The sequence below is a fragment of the Chiloscyllium plagiosum genome, unplaced genomic scaffold (genome assembly GCF_037043375.1).
Source record: "Chiloscyllium plagiosum isolate Xiang-an unplaced genomic scaffold, Cpla_swu_hap1 HiC_scaffold_39, whole genome shotgun sequence".
In the NCBI taxonomy this organism is placed as follows: domain Eukaryota; kingdom Metazoa; phylum Chordata; class Chondrichthyes; order Orectolobiformes; family Hemiscylliidae; genus Chiloscyllium; species Chiloscyllium plagiosum.
Window position 1 is genome coordinate 18,619,336 of NW_028270177.1, and position 23,541 is coordinate 18,642,876.

General features: G+C 39.8%; 1 protein-coding gene across 3 annotated transcripts in view; it reads right to left on the reverse strand.

Moving 5' to 3' along the window:
* Window positions 1-23,541, reverse strand: part of tmod2 (tropomodulin 2) — a 77,076-nt gene that overhangs the window by 29,601 nt on the left and 23,934 nt on the right. For 2 of the 3 annotated variants that reach the window (XM_043677379.2, XM_087981329.1), the window contains exons 3-5: window positions 14,042-14,245; window positions 11,735-11,891; window positions 68-91 (exon numbers count right to left, since the gene is read on the reverse strand). In XM_043677379.2, coding sequence (XP_043533314.1) covers window positions 68-91; window positions 11,735-11,891; window positions 14,042-14,167 — 307 coding nt within the window. In that variant the 5' untranslated portion in view covers window positions 14,168-14,245. The remainder of the gene's footprint in view (window positions 1-67; window positions 92-11,734; window positions 11,892-14,041; window positions 14,246-23,541) is intronic. The other variant, XM_087981330.1, reaches the window with a different exon arrangement.

The window sequence follows — 23,541 nt, forward strand, 5'->3', positions numbered from 1 at the left end:
GAAAGATGATGGCATCAGCTATGAAAGAAATGATCAGAAACAAAGTTTTCTACTGAGCAAGTCTCACCTGAGGCAGTGGCAGCTGCTGCTCCTGTGGTTGGCATTAGGATGAGCAGCAGAGAGCACAGGTTAGCAAAATACAGAAACCCAGCAAAACAACAAAAACAGACAACAGCAATTCCAGAGACATGCAAAGTATCCAAATTAAAGGCTACTTTTAATCAGGAGCCATTAATTTAAATGCAACACCAGGTTGGCATTTAACAGTTCATGCTTCACCATCATAAACCATGAAAAAAATATTACAATGTAAATCTAACCAAGGCAAACAGCATCATACTAAAGAAGTGTTCCATGCATGACATGCTCTCCTTTATTTAGTACATACAACACAATTTCTGTAATTCAGGGAAGGTCTTTTTCCTGTCGATGAAAATCTATTTGAGCAATGTAGTTACTTTATCCCACAGAGAAAGAAAACATGAGAAATGCTGTACTGATACTCAAAGGAAAAGCATGCTCTTTCCCATTAGCTAACTACTGTAGGTTAAAAAGAACAGACTGCTGGATAACAGAGTTTGCATTCCAGTGGCAGAGTGAATTAAGATAGAGATCAGCCAAGATCTAATTGAATGGAACAAGCTTGAGGGGCTGAATGGCTTACTCTAATCCAAAATAATTAAATGGGAAAGTTTTACTCACACTGGTAAAGTCAGTTTGCTAAACACCACAAATAACCACCTGTTTTTTTCCCCCAATGGTGACTTAACTCAAAAATTAGGTATTTGATCATCATCACACATAACACGCCTATAAATCTGATGCTTTACAAGAAATATTCCATGTCATTTTGATTGAGAAATGAAAGAACACTGGGAAAACCGAAATTTTTTATCCATAGTAAACAGCAACAAGAGATCAAACCTATGGAATTAAAATAGCAAGGTGACATCCAAAACACGGCTAGAGGAGCCAAAACAGGAAAGCACAAGTACAAATTTGGAAATGCCAAAAATAAATCTTCAAGAGGAATCCTAAACAACATTTAGGATAAACCATACATATGACAATGCAGGTAAGAAATCAAGCTGGATACTAAAAACGGGAAAATGATGGTCTTTCCTTCAACAGATGGGGTTTCTCATCCATATTTGTACAGTGAATCTTAAGAACAGTTGGGGTAGCACGATGGCTCAGTGGTTAGCACTGCAGTCTCACAACACCAAGGATCCAGGTTTGATTCCGGCCTTGGGTGACTGTCTATGTGGAGTTTGCACATTTTCCCAGTGACTGCATGGGTTTCCTCCCAAAATTCAAAGACGTGCAGGTTAGGTGAATTGGCCATGCTAAATTGCCCACATTATTCAGGGATATGTTGGTTAGAAACATGAGTCAGGGGTAAATGCAGAGTAATAGGATAGGAGAATGGGTCTAGGTGGGTTACTCTTTGGAGTGTGGGTGTGGACTTATTGGGTCAAACGGCCTGTTTCCACACTAGGGATTCTATTAGCTACGAATAAGTGAATGACCAGCACCACATCATGTGAAAGAACAAAATAATAAGGAATCACCTGAACAAATATCAGGCTCATTTTAGAAAAGTATCTGTTTTCGAACACTCCAAGCTACTTAACAATTAATCAATAATTTTGGAAGGTAGTCACTGTTACATAGTTAACTACTGCAGCTAAATTGCTCACAGCAGAATGATGGCATAAGTTCAGATTTTAGGAGCCAGCTAGGACATCAGGAAAAAAACCCCACTGTTCTTGTAATCTTTTACATTTGAACAGAGATTTATATGCTTGGTTTAACACCTCCAACAGAAAACAGGATCAATCCAATCTGGTCAATTACCACCTCAATAATCCAGACTTGTGAAGATATAGAAGATGTTGTCAACAGTGCTATTAAGTGGCACTTGTTTAGCAAAAAAACTGCTCACGAATGCTGATTTCAGGTTCTAGCAGAGCCACTCAGCTTTGGACCTCATTACTGCCTTAGCTCAAACATGAATAAAGGAGCTGAATTCCACTGGTGAGTTGAGACACTCTAACCCTTGGTATTAAGGCCTCATTTCATCAGATATGGCATGAAAGAACTCTAGCAAAACAGGAATCAATGGAAATTAGGGCAAACTTTCCACTGATTGGTGTTATACAGTGCACAAAAGGAGGATAGTTATTGCTGTTGGAGGTCAGTCATTTCAGTTCCAGGAGTTCCTCAGGGTAGAAAGCTTTCTTAATCAACCTGTTCAGAGATGTTATAACACACTCTGGAGCAGATGGGAGTTCCTAGCTCAGAGGAAGAGATGTACCACTGTGCAAGAAAAGCTCTAGTTCCTCTGCCCAACCATCTTCAGTTGCTTCACCAATAACCTTCCCTCCATCATAAGGTCAGAAGTTCATTGACTAACGCACAATGTTCGGCACTCCTCTCCACTTCTCAGCTATTGAAGCAGTACTTGAAAAAACAGTGGAAAGACCCAGCAGGGTCAGAATGGATTTATGAAAAGGAAATCATGCTTGACAAATCTACTGGAATTCTTCAAGGATGCAACTATTTGAGTTGATAACACTGAGTCAATGCATATGGTTTATTTGAACCTTAAGACTTTAGACAACAGTTTCACAAAAGAGAGTAATGTGTAAAATTGAAGTGCATGGGGTAGTGTATGGAGATGGTCAGAAAACTGACTGGCAGACAGAAACCAAAAAGTAGAAATAAACAGGTATTTTTCTGAAGGCAGGTGTTTGTTGACACAAACTGTGGGCAATTACGAATGTGCATGCGCACAGTTCAAAACACAACACATTTTCACAAAGTCTGTGTGTGATGTCAAGCGCAAGTGCCAGGAAGCCTTCTTCCCAATCCACCCCCACTGCCCCATCTCTTTTCCATTCATCTCTGTAGCTCAACCCCAACCTGTCCTCTTCTCCCTTCCAGTTCTCTGATGATCTTCTCCAATTGCTGAAGGTTAAGCATACAAGGAGTGATGGTAGCAAATAGTAAGTTGGTCTTCACTGTGAGAGGATTCAAGTACAGGTGCAGAGATGGCTTGCAGGAATTATTCAGCACCATAGAAACGTCACACCTAAAGGTGTGCGAAGTTTTGGTCTGAGGAAGGATATTGTTGCTACAGAAGGAGTGCAGCAAAGATTTACTAGACTGATTACTGCTACGATGGGACTGGAATATGAATAGAGATTGAATCTGTAAGAATTTTATTCACTGGAGTTCAGAAAAGTGAAGAGGAATCACACTCAAACCTATAAAATTCTAACAGGAATTAGACAGAATACATGCAGGAAGGCTGTTCCCAATATTGGGGAGTCCAGAACCCAGGGTCTTCATCTAAGGATGTAGAATAAATATTTAGGTCAGAGATGAGGAGAAATTTCTTCACCCAGAAAGGTGACGAGCCGGTGGAATTTAGTACCACAGCAAATCAGTCAAATTAGCATTCTGAGTATTACCACTGAACAAAAACTGAATGATTAGCTATTATATACTGTGACTACAAGAGTACATCAGAGGCTAGGAACCCTTTAGTGACTAACTCATCACCTCAGCAACATTTCCTGTAAGCTGCGCAGCTGGGAAACATGCCAATTAACATGCCAATGCACAGCTTCCACTCAAGTCTCAGAAGACTGCACAGCAGAAAAGAAAGAGCATTGCACCTGACTCTCTAAAACCTGAACACCATCTACAAAGCAGAAGTCTGGAGTGTGATGGAATATTCTCCACTTGCCTGGATGGTTGCAGCTCCAACAATAGTCAAGAACCTTAATACCTTCCAGGAAAAAGCAGCCCACTTAATTGGCACTACATCTACAAACATTCACTCACTGCACCATCAACACACAGTAGCAGCAGCAGCGTATGCCACTTACAAGATACACTGCAAAAATTCACTAAGGCTCCTTAGAATGCATATTCAAAACCCCTGAACATAACCACCTAGAAGGACAAGGGCAGCAAACACTAACATTACCACCTGCAAGTTTCTCTCCAAGCCACATTCAATCCTGATCAAGAAACAGATCACCATTCCTTCATGTCACCAGGTCAAAGTTTTTATGGTATAAATCACTTATGGTATTGTAGGTCCATTGACAAACGAACTATTGCAGTTCAAGGCGGGGGCTCACCACCACCTTCTCAAGGGCAACCAAGGATGGACAATACATGCTGGCCCTGTCAGCAATGCCCAAATCGCATGAAATAAAAAAAACTGACACAAAAAGGAGGGAGTGCTGCAAATGCATATTAATTAAGTTAACAGAAATGAAAATTTAAATATGTGGATTAACTTTGTAACCACCCATTTTGACCACCAATAAAAGTGCAAAACAGGGTGGGGTAAACAAGCAGGAATCATGCAGCTTTAAAATGTTAGCTATAGATACTTCATTCACTTGCCAGCATTCCTGTAGTTAGAGACTTCATAACTAATTTCTTTTTCAGCTGTACATATATGGCAAAGAGAGCTATTTTGCATTGTGGGATGAAACCAAGTAAGGACATGCCACCTTATCTAGGATAAACACAATTTCCAAAACAAAATAAACCTAAAGCACTGCAGATTCTGGAAATCAGAAACAAAAACAAATTGCTAGAAAAACTCAGGTCTGGCAACATCTGAAGAGACACAGCAGTTAGCATAGCACAATATCTCTTCTTGTATGAAGCATTAAGGCAAGTAGAAACTATAGTAAGATAATCAAATTTAGTTCCTGCATTAAGATAGGCTAGGAAGTCAGGGAGAAAAGGAGACAAGTTACAAAAGGGGCAAAGACATATGTGCTTAATCACTGTCTAAGGTAAAATCTTTTACTGATTAAGAGAAGGCAAGTGGTATGCCAACCCAATAAATACAAGATTATTAATGGGAGAAAGGTATTATATTAGAGGAGGACTGCTTTCACAGCTAAAAGAAAAGGAGAAAATACTAAGGAAACTTAAAAATACATCAAGCAGAATAATTTACTGAATTTTCAATTTAAAAAATGTTTTGAAGGGCTATTGAAGGGAAAACTGAGGAAACCACAGGTAATAACCGATGTAAAAATGTTTCCTTATCCTTTCAATCTGCAGTCATACAAGATTGGCCGCTCAATCCTGCTCCAGCACTTATTGCTTATCACTCTCACTAGTTCCTTTGGGATAATCCAATTATAAACCAGCAAATTATGAGTAAGAGTTGGTCTTACCACAACTTCTCATGAATGAGAAGGATTCATACCTAAACCCCTCCTATTGCTCAATGATATATTACCTGAGGCAATACCATTCAAAAAAGAAACTATCAGTTTCCATTGTTATATAGACAGCACTCAGCTCTATATTGGCACTATCTCTAGGTTGAGCAGAATGTGAGGGCTGCAGATGCTGGAGATCAGAGCTGAAAATGTGTTGCTGGATAAGCGCAGCAGGTCAGGCAGCATCCAAGGAACAGGAGAATCGACATTTCAGGCATAAGCCCTTCTTCAGGAACTATCTCTAGGTTGTCAGATTTGTTCCTCAATCAGATTAGATAATCAAGAATTTCCTCCAACCAAGTGATAAGAGCCCAAGCCATTACCTTCAGGTTTGACCAAAAACTGTTTAGATTACTTAGTGTGGAAACAGGCCCTTCGGCCCAACAAGTCCACACCGACCCGCCAAAGTGCAACGCACCCACACCCATTCCCCTACATTTACACTAACTCTACAGGCATTAAAGCATGGCCAATTCACCTAACCTGCACACTTTTGGACTGTGGGAGGAAACCCACGCAGACACGGGGAGAATGTGCAAACTCCACACAGTCAGTCGCCTGAGGCGGGAATTGAACCTGGGTCTCTGGCGTTGTGAGGCAGCAGTGCTAACCACTGTGCTGCCCGTAAGCAAGATTCCATTCTGGATGCCAATTGCCAGATGCCAAACCAAATTGTTTGCAATGTTGGTGTATATTTGAATCCGATGAAGTTCTGACCATATTACTCTAGCCATAACATAGTAATGAGGAGGTGCCGGTGTTGGACTGGGATAGACAAAGTCAAATTTCACACAACACCGCATTAGAGTCTAACAGGTTTATATGAAATGACAGTCATTATAGGACCACCTATTTCAACCCAACATCACTTAACTTAGGTCTTGCCTCTACTAAATGAATTTGAGAAGAGAGGTTTTAGCATTGTGGAACAAAACAAAATTCAGTCCAATTCAAAGTTTGGGTCTTGGAAGGTGACAGCACATTCACTTGAGATTAGATTAGATTACTTACAGTGTGGAAACAGGCCCTTCGGCCCAACAATTCCAGACCAACCCGCTGAAGGGCAACCCACCCAGACCCATTCCCCTACGTTTACCCCTTCACCTAACACTATGGGCAATTCAGCATGGCCAATTCACCTAATTTTTGGATTGCGGGAGGAAACCAGAGCACACGGAGGAAACCCACGCAGACACAGGGAGAATGTGCAAACTCCACACAGAGTCGCCTGAGGCGGGAATTGAACCCGAGTCTCTGGCGCTGTGAGGCAGCACTGTGCCACATTTATTCACAGGATGTGGGCATCTCTGCCTGGGTCAGCATTTATTACTCACCTTTAAATGCCCAGAGAGTTAAGAGTCAATCACATTGCTATGGTCTGGAGTCACATGTGCACCAGATCAGGTAGAGATGGAATTTTCCTTCCCTAAAAGGCATTAGTGGACTAGATGGGTTTTTCTGACAATCGACAATGGATTCATGATCATTGTTAGTCTCTGAATTCCAGATTTTCACTGAATTTGTATTTCATCATAGGATTTGAATCTGGGTCCCCAGAACATTATCTAGGTCTCTGGATTGACAGTGCAACAATTCTACCACTAAGCTATTGCCTCCCCACTTGGAGATTGAGCAACAGTTTACAACACTAGCAGGGTCAAGAACTAGTTTTATGAGAGAGGTGGTAACATGCAGAATTTGAGAAGAGGGTACATCACTTGAGAGAGATCAATTAACAATATTGGCTAGCATGGTAGCTAAGATGCAAGTCAAGTGGTCTGCAATTTAGAGAGAATAAACAAGCTGAGCTTAAAGAGAATATGACTGAAGATAGTAGAAAACCATGGAAATGATAGAGTTAATGGCTAGGGCAAGGGTGTCCTTTAGACAAAGTTTAACCTGGTAGCTAGCAGAACAGAGGAAAGCAGCTAACCCTCATTTCAATTTCAGTGATAAACACCCACATACTTGGAGTTGAGAATGAAAGAGACAATGGAGAGGAATCCTCTAGAAATCTATAAAGGGCCTCAGGTTTTTGAATACACAATTAATGATTATATTTGAAAAATACAATCAAAGTATTTTCTTAACAGTGAGTGACTAGGTGCTGTGCTGGAGCAAAGAGATTTGTGCATCCTTGTACTCAATCTCGGATTTGCTGGCAATGAAAAGGGTTCAGAGTATGCTGGTTTTTATCTCAAGGAGGTCGGAATTCAAAAGTGACTAAGTGATGCTTCAATTGAGCATGTCTCATCTGCAGTATTGCATTCAGTTTTGGGCATCTCTCAGGAAATCTCAATACAATGTATTAATCTTGGAAAGTGTACAGTGCAAATTCACTTGATTCAAACAAGAATTAAAGGATTAAATTGTTACAACAGATTAGGAACTAAACCTTGTGGAGGGAATCTCAAATTCAGAACAAATTTTATATTAGTCCCTTTGGCCATGGTATTAGATCATTTTTCCACACGTATGGAAGCCTGCATTGTGAATGTACTAAACATGATAGCCCATTGAGGCTAGATAACTAGTCTTTTCCTGAGCACAGTTTGCAAATCTGGTTGAAGTACTTCTCTTCTATTTAATGGCACTGGTTATAGATTATCTTCGCAAAACAAATTAGACAGAACCCACTGACCTTAATAGAGACAAATAATTTCAATTCACTGAAGAATGAGAGGGGTGTTCAGACCCTTAATTATATGTGGCCTCAATATTCATGCAAAATGGACACTTCATCAGCTTGATATTTATGTGATATTTATATGATTGATAAAGGATTTAAACCATTTGCCAGCTGCAATTTCAAAAGGCAAGATTTACATCAGGATTGCTGTATTTCAGCACTTAACTCTCTGATGCTTTATAAAAGAATATTTATCAGTTAAAGGATAATAATATGGAATCCTGTCTGAAGAATCCAGTGCACAACAGTGAATGTATAGCCATGTCAAATTTGTTTTTTCATTTTCACAAGTTTGTTCCAATCTCTTCAGATTTCAGAGTGGACAAACAGGCCTTACATAATGTAATTAGTTATAAGAATAGGTTGGACCAACTTGGAATTTTGTTTTTGCTAGAGTTGAGGTTGAGGGTTGGCCTGATAAAAAGTTTATAAAATTATGAAATGCTTTTTTAGGAGGACTATTCCAAGTGTGGAAATATCAAATACTAAGCAACATAGATTTAAAGTGAGAGGAGAAATGTTTAAAGAAAATGTGTAAGGCAAGTGATTTTTCTTTTATACAGAGAGTGGTAGGTGTCTGGAATGCACGGCAAAGTGGTAGAAGCAAACACAACAGAAAAGTTTGAGAGACATTTAGCTAGGCACATGAACAGGCAGGGAAGAGCAGGATATGGACCATCTACAGGCAGATGGGGTTAGTTAGAATGGTACCATGGTCAGCACAGACATGGTGGGCTGATGGGCCTGTTTCCATGTGCTATACTGTTCTATATAATGGTCCAGAAAAGATACTAAGAGTATGCTCGATTGCTTACAAAAGATGCATTTTTAATTCAATGCAAATCTTTGAAGGAAACAGCCTGGTTTTTGTCGCAGATGCCATGTATCAAAAGAGAACTGACTTGCTCTTGCATGGTGCAGGATATTGCTTTGGTAGCTTTACTCATATGGAAGTCTTCAGGGTACCCATAAACTTGAGAGCAAGTCAGTTAAGTGCCATGATTAAGCATTTTTAAATTTCATTCCAATTCTATCGTGTTGGATTCCACAGTTGAGACTTTTTTTTGAGACAGACTAATTGAAAAGAGAAAAAGAATTAAAGCAGAGAATGGAAACTCACCCTTTCAATGGCTAAGGAAACAAAAATTGATTGAGATTAGAAATCAAAACTCCCTGGGAGACAAACTGGTTTAAGCATATAGAAAGGGCACAGACTGCCTTCAAAGCTCAGTAGGAATTGATGAATTTAGTGGTCGAGTAGGTATCAAAAGAGAGAGTGGTCCATCATCTGAGAGCATACAAAAATGCAGTTGGTCCAATCATGTCTGTTACTTTAAATTAACAATGCCTTCCAAACTGAGTTGAGGAAGTCCTGCATGCATGGCCGTTTTTAGTGTAGATTATGCCTGTGGAACTCAGATAGGTCGCATGCTGCTGTAAAGTGCAAAACCAACCAGTTCCTAATAGAGGAGCTACATTTTTTGAGGAGATTGAGTTCCGAAGAATTTTGCGACTGAGCTTGACGACTGATGTGCTGAGCGGACTGTTGAGCAAATTAGTGAGATCTTAGTTGTATTTGCCATTTAATGGGTAATTTATAGTTTAAAAATCAACAACTTGCTAATTAATTCATGTTTAACTAATATTGTCTTTGGGTTTTTGAGTAAAGGTGATACCAAAACAGTATTCAGTATTTCTTCTGTTCGACTCTCATAGTAAAAATTCTTACCTAACTGTAGAATCATGTTGCTTCATTTTGCTAGGAAATAACTCACTTTGGATATCTTTTACTGTTTAAAATAGCTACCTGTCTCTACCGAGATCATTATCAATGCTTTCATGTCTGAAGATTATTTCAGGAATAATAGACCAACGAAAGGATTAGAAATAGCAAGAAAAGTAATTATAATAAACTCTTTGTGCTCATATACTAGATATAAAAAAAAGAATTCCATTCAAACAAAAGTCCTTTGTGGCTCAATATTATTGGAATTTAGTTTGGAGTCAGATGTGGGTGGTGAAAAATACAAGTATAACTCGGTTTAAAAAAGATAGACCTTTGAGTCAATTGCAGAGTTATTCCGCCTTTAAGCTTTGATGTTTTGCAAAGTATTTATACTAAATATAGACTTTATTAGATACAGGTCAGAGGTAGTTTCGTTAATCATAGTAGGGGTGTGGAACACACTGCATGCAACAGTAGTAGACTCACCAACTTTAAGGGCATTTAAATGGTAATTGGATAAGCATATGGATGAGAATGGAATAGTTAGGTGAGATGGGCTTCAGATTGGTTACACCGGTCAGCACAACATCGAGGACCAAAGGATCTGTACTGCACTATAATGTTCTATGTTCTAAATATTATTTATGTAATGTAATTGGCAAGGTGTGCCAAGTTTCAAGAAATTGCGGTCTTTAGATATGTTCATATTTTTGTAAAAATCTACACTTAGAAATCAAGATAATGAGAGTAAAAACACTGCACCTCTTTTCAGGAACCAAATATTATGTAAAAACATAAGCTTTATATTGCTGCTCAGTAAAGACTATTTCAAACTTGGGGATTTTCCATTCTAGACAACTGATTGGTTTCAAGAACTCAATTAAGTGCTCAAAATCAAAACAAATGGAGTTCAGATCTAATTCCACACAGCAGCTTTATAATGACAGAGCTTTTGATTTTTTAAGCATTTGGGAATGTTATTTCCCACTTTTGGGATCTGACAGCTCAGCCTTTAAAAAACCTACTTGTGTACAAACTATCAAAAAACTGACTATTTTCATGGGGAGCTTACTCTCAATATTATTTAAAACTGAGGAAAATATTTTAATATTTGGCCCCGGTGCTATTTGGAAATGCCAGCACTGTGAAGCTGTCAAGAAGAATTACTTAGAATCAGAGATTAATTAGTATTAAGTGTGCATTTAATATGGCTATGTTTTGGCATTTCCCACTTCTATCATCATCTAATGAGGTTAAAGTTACTTCTGCATAAGCTCATCTTGGGGCTAAATACATGCCTCCAACTCACGCTAGTACTCCTTGTCAGAGGACAAAAAAATGTATACGGATGGTAACCACACCATATCCTATTATGCAATTTTAAAAACATTTCTCCTCAACGGCAATATGTTTAAATACTGTAATTAGCATTTCTGATGCCTGCTAGGAATGGTTCAAGGCCTCTCACATGGGTATTACATTGTAATTGAAACTTTACATTTTAAAAATATTTGACAATCGGCCGAGACTACACAATTTCTATTATTGCAAAATGTTTCTCGTTAACTTCACCCTTCCTGAAATCAAACCACATATTGGTGCAACTTCAAGGGATTTCTTTGAATGCTGACCGCCCTAAAGAATGCATGCTTTCCACTTAATACACAATCTTACTGAAGATGGCGGGCAACCTTTTCAACTCACACAATCACTAACATTGGGAAGTACTGAACCTTAGAAGTCTGTTTTAAAATGGTCAAAAAAAATTTTAATATTTAATTAAAGTGTTGTCATAAAAAGAACAAATGATTTTCAGTTACCAAATATGCTGAACATAGACACTAATAATCCTCTAATGAAATGCTTCAATGTCATAATGACGTTTTTAAGAAGTAATTAAACAAATCTGTGGTGTTCAATTGTGGTTTCATCTTCTGCTGGAAAGTTGAAGGTACGTTTATAATTTTTTAAAAAATCATGACGTCCCTCCCTGAAGTCAGAAACGTGCAAGAAAACAATGAAAGCCTGCAACATCAATTAAGGCTCGTACAGTACCTTTTTTCTCCCCTGTGAAAGGCACATAATCCTCCCTGTCTTTATACTCCAAGGCCTGTTTCTCCAAGAATGCTAGAAGTTGATCTCTATCAAATGGGCCTGTTGGGCTTTTGACAGTCTGGTCCTTCTGACGAAAGCCTGCTGGCAGGAGTGAATGCTAGCGCATTGGAGAAAACACACTTAAGATGTCTGAATAAAACAGTACATCAAGCACCTCTAAACATATGAATAGAAACAAACAGTATGCACAATTCAAAAAAAAGTTGAGAATCTTACAAACAGAGTATATTCTATACATTTAAATTTACTTTAACTTGTAGAAATAAAAAGATAGAAAAACATTCACTTCTATCCAGAATATAAAAGGGTACGTGACATCCACTGAACATCTGGAGATCAGAACAAATTGAAGAGATATAAAATACAATAGGTATAAATGCAGAAAAATGTTTGGCTCTACTTTGCAGTTTTCTTCTTTGTCCTTGCCCTCAGATTACCACATTGAACTATTGTCAGAATGTGCTCTTCAGTACTGCAGGGTAGATATTCAAATCTTAGTGAATTAGTCTAGGTTTAGGAAAGCAGGGGCAAATAACTCACTTTGGATTTCTTTTACTGTTTTAAATAGCTACCTGACTCTACCGAGATCGTTATCAATGTTTTCATGTCAGAAGATTATTTCAGGAATAATAGACCAACGAAAGGGTTAGAAATAGCAAAAAAAGTCATTACAATAAACTGGCTGAGGGTGGAGAGGTGTGCATGGTTGGGGGAGAAGCCTAAAGTCCGTTGCAGAATAATCAGGATGCACTTATGCTGAGATCACACATGTAAGCTCTATACCCCAATGACTGGCAATTCATAGCTAAGAGCTTGTCCATTCGGCTGTTTGCAATCAGCAAAAATTTATATTTCATCAGCCCACATTTATAAAACACACAACATAGCTCCCAATATTTGATATGATTCTGCAATTGGAAACAGTAACTACTAAACAATTCAGATTGCATTAAGAATTCCACTAATAACCAATTTAAGACTGCCAGGGAGCATACAAATATTCATATACAGGCCTTTGCCAATTGGAAAAACATGTCAACACACTGCACAAAATCTTTTGGGGACAACTGATCCCTTAGGGTTATTCCTTGGCAATTCCTCAAACAGAGTCCTAGTCAATGGCCAACCCAAAAGCATCTTAATCTGATGCAGTACAAATGGCTGTTTCCTTTGAGATTTGTCAGTCTTATAATTCTGTGCTGATGAGTGCAGGCCAAAAACCTTTGGTAGCATCTCCCTTTATGGTGTAATAGCTACAATCAAACTGTTCTGCATTCAGATTCCTCCATGAACTATTAAAGTATTCACTGCTTGCCTATGAGAAATGAACTGTGCGCATTGACAGTAATGTCTCAAAGAGTACAAACTCCTATCATTTTTCTCTTTACTTCAGGACATTCTCCACATTAGGCGACAAATTATTTTTCAAGTTGAAATACACATACACTTGAAGTCTTTCCTTGTCTACCCTAAATATCAATTTTCTAAATGTGCCATCTCCAAACCCCAAGTGGCTTATTATAGACTTTCTAATGAAAAAAATACTTTTTAAAAAAAATTATTTTCTTTTCTTATACAATATGCTAATTTTGGCTCTAATTGCCGTAATTCCCAAAACCCTTGTTAACTTTCATGCCCAAAAGCTTCAGGGTACGTTACATTCAAATTTTTCTCTCCTCTGTTGATCTCTCTCCATCCGAAAGCTAAATCAAACTCCCCACACAGGAGAGGCACAAGCACTTTTTGAACAGTGAATATTCACAGGAAATGAAATTAATTTTCAGTGGATATTGGCAAATTGTCCAAATTTTAAAATACAATTCTCAAAACAAAAAAAAATTCAACATTTGGTTAAGAATGAAACACTAATTTTGAAAATAAAAACATGAACTTTTAATAACCCTCAAAAGAAATTACAGCCAATCAATTCAAGACTGCAGTTATAACAAATCACAACACTAGTTCAATTTTCCTTACAATGAATTACTGAACAGTTACACAGCTATGGGAAAATCCAAACATTAAAGATTGGGGAAGAATGTTACACTATGGGGTAGCTGATGGATGTTTGGAAAATGTACAACACAAGTTTTAACCTCTTAAGTTATATTAACCAATCTCAGATGTCCTACAACCTGTTTAATTTCTCCAAACAGATGTTAAATAACTGAGTTTGAAGTTTTACCAAGTTCCAAAATAAAGCACATCATCCCTGAGAATTGATGGATAAAGAACTTCAAACCCCACCTCTGGATCCAGTTCCTCAAGAGCAGTTTCGAGCTGTTTCAATTCTTCTTCACTAAGTTTGCCAAGAAGCTCATCCTCGTCAATATCCTTGTACTTCTCAAGGTCCTTTTTGAATGGCAGTGCCATCTCTTTAGCAACAGTAACTTCTTGTCACTTATTCTGTAGCGATCTAACAATTCAGTCCTTAACCAGACACGTAGCTTTCTGCCAAGAAAAGTACAAAATAAGATTTTAAACCAGTGCAAAGCTTCCCCAGAATACATCCTGAAGCTGAAAAAGGGGATTCAAACTTCCAAAACAACTTTGAAAGGAAATATTAACATTCTCCCTAAACATACAATAAATTAAAATAAAATCCCTCAAGCATTGTATTTAGTCTGCTGATAGCTTTAAGAGCTACACAACCTAAACTGTAGAGCCTCAGATGTCAACCTTAACTCAGACTCCTCTTTCCTTACATCCAGAAGGACATGGGTTGAAAACTTGTTCAGAGTGAATACATTTTTTTAAAAAAAGGTTTAAATACAATCAAAGCCAATACTTTACCACAATATCAAAGGGAGGCTGCAGAGTTAAAGTTGTGATCTTTCAAATGGGGCATTAAACTGAGATTGTACTTCTCCCTCAGTTATTAAAAATCTTAACTACTCCAAGTTAAATTCTTGTGTCCTGGCCAACATTACCTCACCATCAATATCACTAAATCTACTTTTTTAGTTGTATTGGTATTGTTTATAGAATCTTATGCACAAATTGCTTTATACATTTCTCAGTATTAGAACAATTTGTTTGCTCATCAGTGTCATTCCTTTCCCTGAAGGTTGACTACCACGGATCTCCACCTTGTCTGTCCTTGTGCTGCACTTACTCATTTCACACAAGTCAAATGCATCTATTCAATTATTATGGCCATCTATTTTACCATCAATTTCTCCTTCCATTAAATTTTCTTTATCTATTAACTGCCCGAATAAATGAGGCGAAGATCTTTCTCTTAGTTGATACGCATTAAATTTCCTCTTTCTTTTGGCCATTTCCAGCACTTTGTCTGCCTGTTTATGTACAATATGATGAACATCTCCTATAGGTCCACAAATTAAATGCATCAAACTTATCACTACTCTTTCTTTGTAGTTAAGTGAATGAATAATCTATTGTCACATATCTTGAAGATAGAACAAATATTTTGTCGCCATAATCTGCCACCATTTTGAGTTTCAACAAGAATAAAAAGAAATTACTTAAATAGGAGTTCATCTTCTGTTCAAATTGTATCTCAAGCAGACATCAGGGCTTTTGCAAGGTGTTCGGGTCTTCAGGAAGCCTCACTCTCAGAACAGCAATGATGACACTGATGGTCTGGGAGACCGCAGCTCTGCTGCCACCATCTCACCAACACTGCTGTCAATCCAGGCTCCAGGTCTACTGTCGCCAAGAGTCCAGGTCCTAGGCACTGCCACTACCAGCAATCCTGGTCCACACCATCGACACTACAGCCACTGCCTCACTGAGCCACTCTGGCCTCAAAATGGAAGGAGGAAGAAGGAAGAAAAAAAGCATAAGAAAACAATGCCACGGACCTGGAGCAGACAGGCTCTGATGAGCCCGAACACTACCTCCACGCCAGTGCAATTTTGGAACTTATTCCAAGCATGTAGTTCATGCTTCAGAGGCATATTAAAATAGATGGTTAAAATGTAGCACATCCATGTTCTTTTCCTCAGGTTCAATTTCTATTGCAACTATGCTTGTAAATGGATTCATTGTCAGCTAAGCACTTTTGGACATCCTTAGGTTGTGAAAGGCACAAGATAAAGTTGTTTTTTAAGTCGCTGACTTAATTAAATGGAATGTTTAAAGTGGACAAAGTGTGAACGATATAGGGCCTTTTGCATTCTACCACATAGCTTTTACTGACAAGTTTTACTGCAGAACTAATTGCTGTCAATTTATGTTAAGAACAGAGCAGTAGAAGTCCTGCCCTTTGCAAAATAGGAAGAAAAAAAATCACATATCATATGTGATGCTGTCATAAGAAAAATCAAATTAGCACTTTGGCTCCAAATAAATAGCACCTTTAAAGAATTTACATAGAGTGCCAATTCAGTCTCTCACTATTTGCTGGAAATTGAAGAACTGCTAGTACCTGAATACTGCACTGAACAGGGTTATGCCTGTAAACAATAAACATTTTTCGATGGCCCAACCTCAGCATCTGGCATTCCAAGAGACACACCACAGTCAACTCCCTCTTTCTTGAACAAAAATAAGCATGCAATAAGTTACAAGTGAAAACAAGTTAAGTGTTATTTGAAGTTTACACTGACGTCCCAGGAGGTCCATCCCTAGCAGTACTTTTCAGTACAATGATCTGGATATGAGGGGCTGGGTCAAATATACAGCAATAAATCAACAATGGTACATATCTGTAGAACCACAGAATGCCTACACAGTGTGGAAACAGGCCCTTTGGCCCTTCAAAGAGTAACCCACCCAGACCCATTCCCCTACCCTGTTACTCTACATTTACCCCTGACTAGTGCACCTAACCTACACTTCCCTGAACACTATGGGCAATTTAGCTTGGCCAATTCACCTAACCTGTACATCTTTGGACTGTGGGAAGAAACCCACGCAGACATTGGGAGAACGTGCAAACTCCACACAGACAGTTGTTAGAGTCTGGAATCAAACCCGGGTCCCTGGCGCTGTGTGGCTGCACTGAACCACCACGCTGCCCACATGCTTTATATAAAGGAGTGAAATTTAATTTCTTAAAGTTGCATTGTTCATCAATTCCATAATTTTGATCTCAATACTTTATATGAAGCTATGAAAGAATGTAAATAGTCAGAGCAGGAGTAGGCTGTCCAACCCCTCAAGCCCACTACATCTTTCTACAAGATAATGGCTGCTCCGTCTGAGGCCGCAGTTCCTCTTCTGTACCAGCTTCTCATAGCCCTCAACTCTGATATTCCAAAAATCTGTGCACCTCCTCTTTAAATAGTTTGATTTAAATACTTTAAATGCTTAGATATACTAAATCATTTGTATGCTCAAATATAACTTAGAATTGAACTGTCCGGTTTAAAAAAGTAAAACACACGTGCAGAATGGAAATGCTCAATTTCCAAGATTTGCTATAGGTTGGTGAGTCTCCCAGCAACAATTAGCCTCAAAAATGAGCTACATTATCTAAAATGCAAAAAAAACTGGTTAGTATACAGCAAGAATGAAAATTTCTCTTGCCCTATCCTCCAAGAAAAGAAATTGCAGTTCCATGCTAAAATCCTAGAATGCTACTTTACAGAAATGTAACATTTTCTTGCTTTGTCCCTCCAAAAACCCAGCAACTGGTTGACGTTTAAGTGGATATACAGGAAACGTTGTTTTAAATCAGCACCTTATCAACCAGCACTATTGATAAACTGGCAAAAATGATATACCTCAAATACTGATGGTCTGGGACTAGCAGTGTTCCACTGGAATTGGCACTGGGTCCACTTTTGTTTGCCATTTATATAAATGATTTAGATGAGGATATAGAAGGCACAGTTAGTAATTTTGCAGATGACACAAAAATTGGTAGTCAAGTGGACTGTGAAAAAGGTCATCTAAGATTACAAACAGATCTTGATCAATTGGGTCAATGTCGAAGTGTCTGATGCTGGAAAAGCACAGCCGTTCAGGTAGCGTCCAAACAGCAGCAGAGTCTATATTTGAGCATAAACTCTTCATCAGGAATGAAGGTGTGGCCCAAGGAGACAGAGATAAATGAAAGGGGTGTGGAGCGGGCAGGGGTGGGGTTACCTTGGAATACAATAGGCAGATGAAGATGGGGGTGAAGGGATTGGTCAGAGGGTGGAGCAGATAGCTGGGAAGGAAGATGGACAGGTAGGACAGTTCAAGACAGCAGCGCTGAGTTGGAAGTTTGGATCTGGGATAAGGGGGGGGGGGTGATGGGGAAACTGGTGAAATCCACATTGATCCTGTGTGGTTGGAGGATCCCAAGGTGGAAGATGAAATGCTCTTCCTCCTAGCGTCAGGTGGCTAGAGTTTGGCATTGGAGGCAACCCAGGACTTGCATGTCCTTGGCGGAGTGGGAGGGGGAGTTGAAGTGTTCAGCCACAGGCCGGTAGGGCTGTTTAGTGAGTGAACCCCAGATATGTTCTGAAACATTCCACAAGTTGGCATCCTATCTCCTCAAAATATTCTTCCTCACACTGTGAGAATGTTAAATAGCTTGTTCCCATGCATTTCTAAGGACGATAAATTCGGCAAACCCAACAGGAGACCGACCAGATCTACCTTAGGTTCCGTCCCCCGGACCCTCTATTACTCCTGCCACAGCGCTCCAGTACCTACGAAGCTTGCGGCATAACCACAAGCAATGAGTGGGGGTACCTATGCTTATTTTGTATTTGAAGCACATTGGAGATGCTCCCTTTTTCAATTTCGCAAGACAATCTGGAGCCAAATGAACCCTACGAATAAACTTCAACCGCATAACGTGTCCTGTTATAGATCGAGATTTTTTTCACATTCTCTCAAAATGTCCTCCCATATGTCCCTGAGGGAATCTCCACTCCCAATTCTTGTTACTAGACCTTACGTAGTTGCTCAATGTCATTCGAGGCACAGGGCAGATGGTAAAGGGCAGATGGTAAAGGGCAGATGGTAAAGGGCAGATGGTAAAGGGCAGATGGTAAAGGGCAGATGGTAAAGGGCAGATGGTAAAGGGCAGATGGTAAAGGGCAGATGGTAAAGGGCAGATGGTAAAGGGCAGATGGTAAAGGGCAGATGGTAAAGGGCAGATGGTAAAGGGCAGATGGTAAAGGGCAGATGGTAAAGGGCAGATGGTAAAGGGCAGATGGTAAAGGGCAGATGGTAAAGGGCAGATGGTAAAGGGCAGATGGTAAAGGGCAGATGGTAAAGGGCAGATGGTAAAGGGCATTAACTGAGAGAATGCTCATAGCCTGGAGCACTCTAATCTGTGTCAGACCTATACGGATTGGTCAAAAGCGTAGTTTTTTTTTTGGAGGAAGTCCCTAACCTGAAAGTAACAAGATAGATCTCTACTGGGCAATCCATATTTGCGACTCATTTGGTTGAAGGACATCATCACCTCCCCCTCAAATAAGTCTCCCAAACAGGAGACGCTCCTGGTTGCTCACAGTTTGAACCCAGGGTCCATCAACCTTGGCCGGAATCCTCGCATACCAACTATAGGGTTAAGAAAGGAGGTTTTAGCTAAACAGCCTTGCTCTGTAGCATTGCTCTCCATGGTTTGACTGTATTAATAATGATTGGATCCTGACAGTATTCCATAACTGTCTCATCTTATCCATAAACAACAGGCTAGTAAGGGGGCACTTTGCCTGGAAGGCCTCGATATACAACCATATTGATCTCGGGTCCTCAAGTCCAGTCACTCACGAAAGACAGAAGGGAATTTAGTTGGTATTCTCAGTATCCAGAAAGTCTACTCCCCTCCCCCCTCCCTTGGATAACTGCAATTTGGCAAGCTTAATGATGGGCCACTTGTGACGCCAAATAAAAGACAGAATATTTATAAATTCTTCGTAGAATTGTCTCAGGCGACCATCAGAGCCAGGCACCTTCCTACTTTGGAGCTGTTACTGCCGACTGTATCTCTTGCACTGTCAAGGAGGCATTAAGAAGAGATGCCTGTTCAGAGGTCAAACATGGAAGGTCCAGCCTTTGTTTCGCCAAACAGTTCTCTTTGCTGTCTGAGTGAGCATCGAGTTCAAAGCAACCCGGAAGGCTGTGACTCGCTGCAATTTAGCCATTTACAGCCTATCAAAATGTGTCATCTCGGCTGCCTTCAACCGTGCCTCGAGCAGACGTTGCTGCTCTCCCTTCTGTCTCACCGACTAAGAGATAACTATCTCCCTAGCATGGGCCTTAGCAGTCTCCCAGAGTATCGTCTGGTTACTAGCTGTACCTGAATTGATAGCCAAGAATGCTTTGAACTCGTCTGGTAAATACTTGACAAACTTCCTTGAGTATAAAAGGATCCATTCGCCAATGCTGGGAACCTGTTCCATTGCCCTTAATCTCAACCTCTAAATATGCATCAGAGTCCAGAAAAACCCTGAAGGTGTTAACAGGTCAATCCTGGTAATGACACTTGTATGGATTTGAGAAAAAGGCAAAGTCCCTCCCCATAGGGTAGAGACATTTCCAAATGTCCACCAGCCTCAATTCCATGCAAAAGTCAACCAATTGTTTGGTTTGCAGAGACACATTTGGGGGACCTTTGGGCATTCTATCCACTGTGGGGTCCATGAGGCGATTAAAATCTCCCCCTATGATAGTGTATCGCATTCTAAGGATAATCAACCTCAAAAGTACATCGGTCAGGAATTTGAGGGGGTGTGCTGAGGGACAATAAATATTTAGAATGCCATACTCCTCACTATGTATTGAAACTTTAAGAATTACAAACCACCCATATTCATCTTCAACTTGATCGAATAACTTAAATGGGAGACTCTACTGGATAAGTATCACCACTCTCCTGCTCTTCATGTTAAAGGACGAGAAAAAAACCCGATCAAACCTACCCTGCTGTAACTTTAAGTGCTCCTTATCATCAAGATAGGTTTCTTGCAAAAGGGCAATATCAACCCTCTCCTTCCCGAGTACTTTTTTTCCCCTCTTGACCTGCGAGTGACTCCCTTTAATATTCCAGGTGCACCATTTAAGGAGACACTTAGCCACATCCTTCTATAACAACTCGAACTCCCGAGAGGAAGAACCCTACTTACAGTGCACAGAGTTTAAATAAAAGACTCGGAGTCTTAAAAATGCACACACTAAAACTACATTAACAAAACCTTTTAAAAACTACCTCTACTAAAAACCAAACTAAATCAATTACAGCATACAAAAAACAATTGAGAGGAGACTGCTCCCCCTCTGCCCGGAGCTGGGGGCTTACACTACCCACATACACCTCCATAACTCCTTCTAGTTTGAGCCGTGCCCCAAACTCAGGTAACGGATAAACTACAAAAAATAGATATATGGACAAAAAAAATTAAACGTTCGCACTTCGCCCACTCCCAACCTTACACAGACCTTAAAAAAAAACTTTCTGTAATAAAATAACGAAGAGAAAGGAGAAGTATACTAAGTTGAGAAAAAAAAGGGAAAAGAAAAGACAACCATTATTGTCCATGTTCTTTGGACCATCCGGTCTATTTCAAAGTGTCCGTGTCATACCGTTCCATTCCACCCCCTCAGTTGAAGCAAAACATTCAGAGACAATAGTTTTATCTCCATCTTTATTTTGGGTTCTGGAGGGAGTGAGAACGATTGCCCATGTGCACTGGGACATGAGTTCACAGTTTTCTCTAGAACAGTAATTTCTCGAAAAACTTATACAGTCATTTTACAGAGAGGAGCATTCAGATAAGGCAATATACATATTAACTGGGTGACCGTTACAGTCAATGATTATCAATAGTAAAGATTAAGCCATCTGTTGTTACACAATAAATAACTGGCATCACAAAATGAATACTTTTCACCTTGTGAAAATTGACCTCACATACTGAATTCTACCTCATCTTGTTAAATGGCTCTACATAATGAATGCTTTTCCACCTTGTTAAGCCATTACCCTTGCCTGCATCACCCCATAGTAAACTGATCGGAGTCATGGTCAACTGAATCTCTTGCTTCACAAAACTAAGAACTTCACTCTCTTTCCCTACCTGCTTATACACGATACACATTCTCATCCAGACAGTTCTTTGCTTTTTCTGAGCAGTCAAATACATGCACGGCCCCTTCGTGATTAAAGCAGAGTACTGCTGGCTACCTCATGGAATATCGAATATCCAGATGCCTCAGTCTCTTCACCTCAAATGACTTCCTCTTGCGGATCACGGCAGCAGAAAAGTTCTGAAAAAACAATCTTTGATCCTTTATGAATCAGGGCCTGAGGATTCTTTCCAAGGATCTGGAAGCTTCCATTACCTTTTGTTTGTCCCTACAGGACTGGAATCGCACTAGGACTGGGCAGGGGAGCTGGTCCGAACCAGGCCTGCACACCGTCACCCAGTGTGCTGTCTCAAGCCTCCCAACCTAGATATCGCAGCAGCCATTCTTCAAAGAAACTGGCTGGATACTCGCCTTCCTCTCGTTCCGGCAGCCCAATTGTTGCATAGGAGAGTCCATCAGGATTTCTTGGGAAGCTGCAGCTGCAGCCAAAGGAGTGTCCAATGCTGCAGGGGAATGCCCTACATGTTGTGATTTACTCTGTCCTTTGTCTCTAGTCATCTTCCCTTACTAAAAAAAGTATGTAGCACTTCTAATATTAAACTGTCATTTTCTTCAAAATAGATTAGTTGGAGAGGGTAAAAGTATCACTTTGCTTCAAGTTATGGTACAGAGCTCAAGGAGGCAGACCTGTTAAGATTACTCCCATCTTGGATCCCGTGGGGATAGCGTTTTTAAAGGAGGCAGGGTGGAGTTTTCAGAACCTTTCAAGTTTCACAACATCCTTCCAATAGGAAGGCCACCAGAATTAAGCATATTCCAAAACTGGCCTATCCAATGTCCTGTACAGCTGCAACAAGACCTCCCAACTCCTATACCCAACGCTTTGACCAATAAAGGAAAGCATACCAAACACCACCTTCTCTGTCCTATCTACCTGCGACTCTACTTTCAAAGAACTATGAACAGTGAAGGATTTTTTTTCTTTCAGAGGAATGTCTGAAATTCTAGTGTTGTGCAGGCTCGATCACAAATTGTTTAAAGAGGAAGTTTTCAACTCTACTCTTTTCAAAACTCTGAGGCGCTAGCATGGCAGATGAATTAAGAACAACAATTCAGCCACGAGCTAACAGACATGAGAGGCTGAGTAGCAGCCTCCTGCTCCTAGTTATGTTCAATGGAACTGCATAATTAAATGAGCTCAAATTTATATTTCTGCACAATAGTTATGTACAAGCTCCAAAACATTAAAAAAATTTACTTGAAAAATCAGGACAGACTGGTGGTTGCAAGTGACTTCACTTTAATGTACACATATTGCTTTCCATTATGAACTAGCAGGACAATGGAAGAATTTAGTTTTAAAAACTTAAAAGGTCAGCTTAAGTTAAACATTCAGCAATATTGTACAAGCTCACAGTATGACATATTTACCATACTACTGCTCAATAACTCCTGAGTAAAAAGTTAGTTGAAAGGGCAAGTGGATAAATTAAGATTAGACTGGATTACTTACAGTGTGGAAACAGGCCCTTCGGCCCAACAAGTCCACATCGGCCCTCCGAAGAGCAACCCACCCAGACCCATTCCCCTACATCTAACACTACGGGCAATTTAGCATGGCCAATTCACCCAACTTGCACATTTTTGGACTGTGGGGAGGAAACTGGAGCACCCGGAGGAAACTCACACAGACACTGGGAGAATGTGCAAACTCCACACAGACAGTTGCCTGAGGTGGGTCTCTGGCA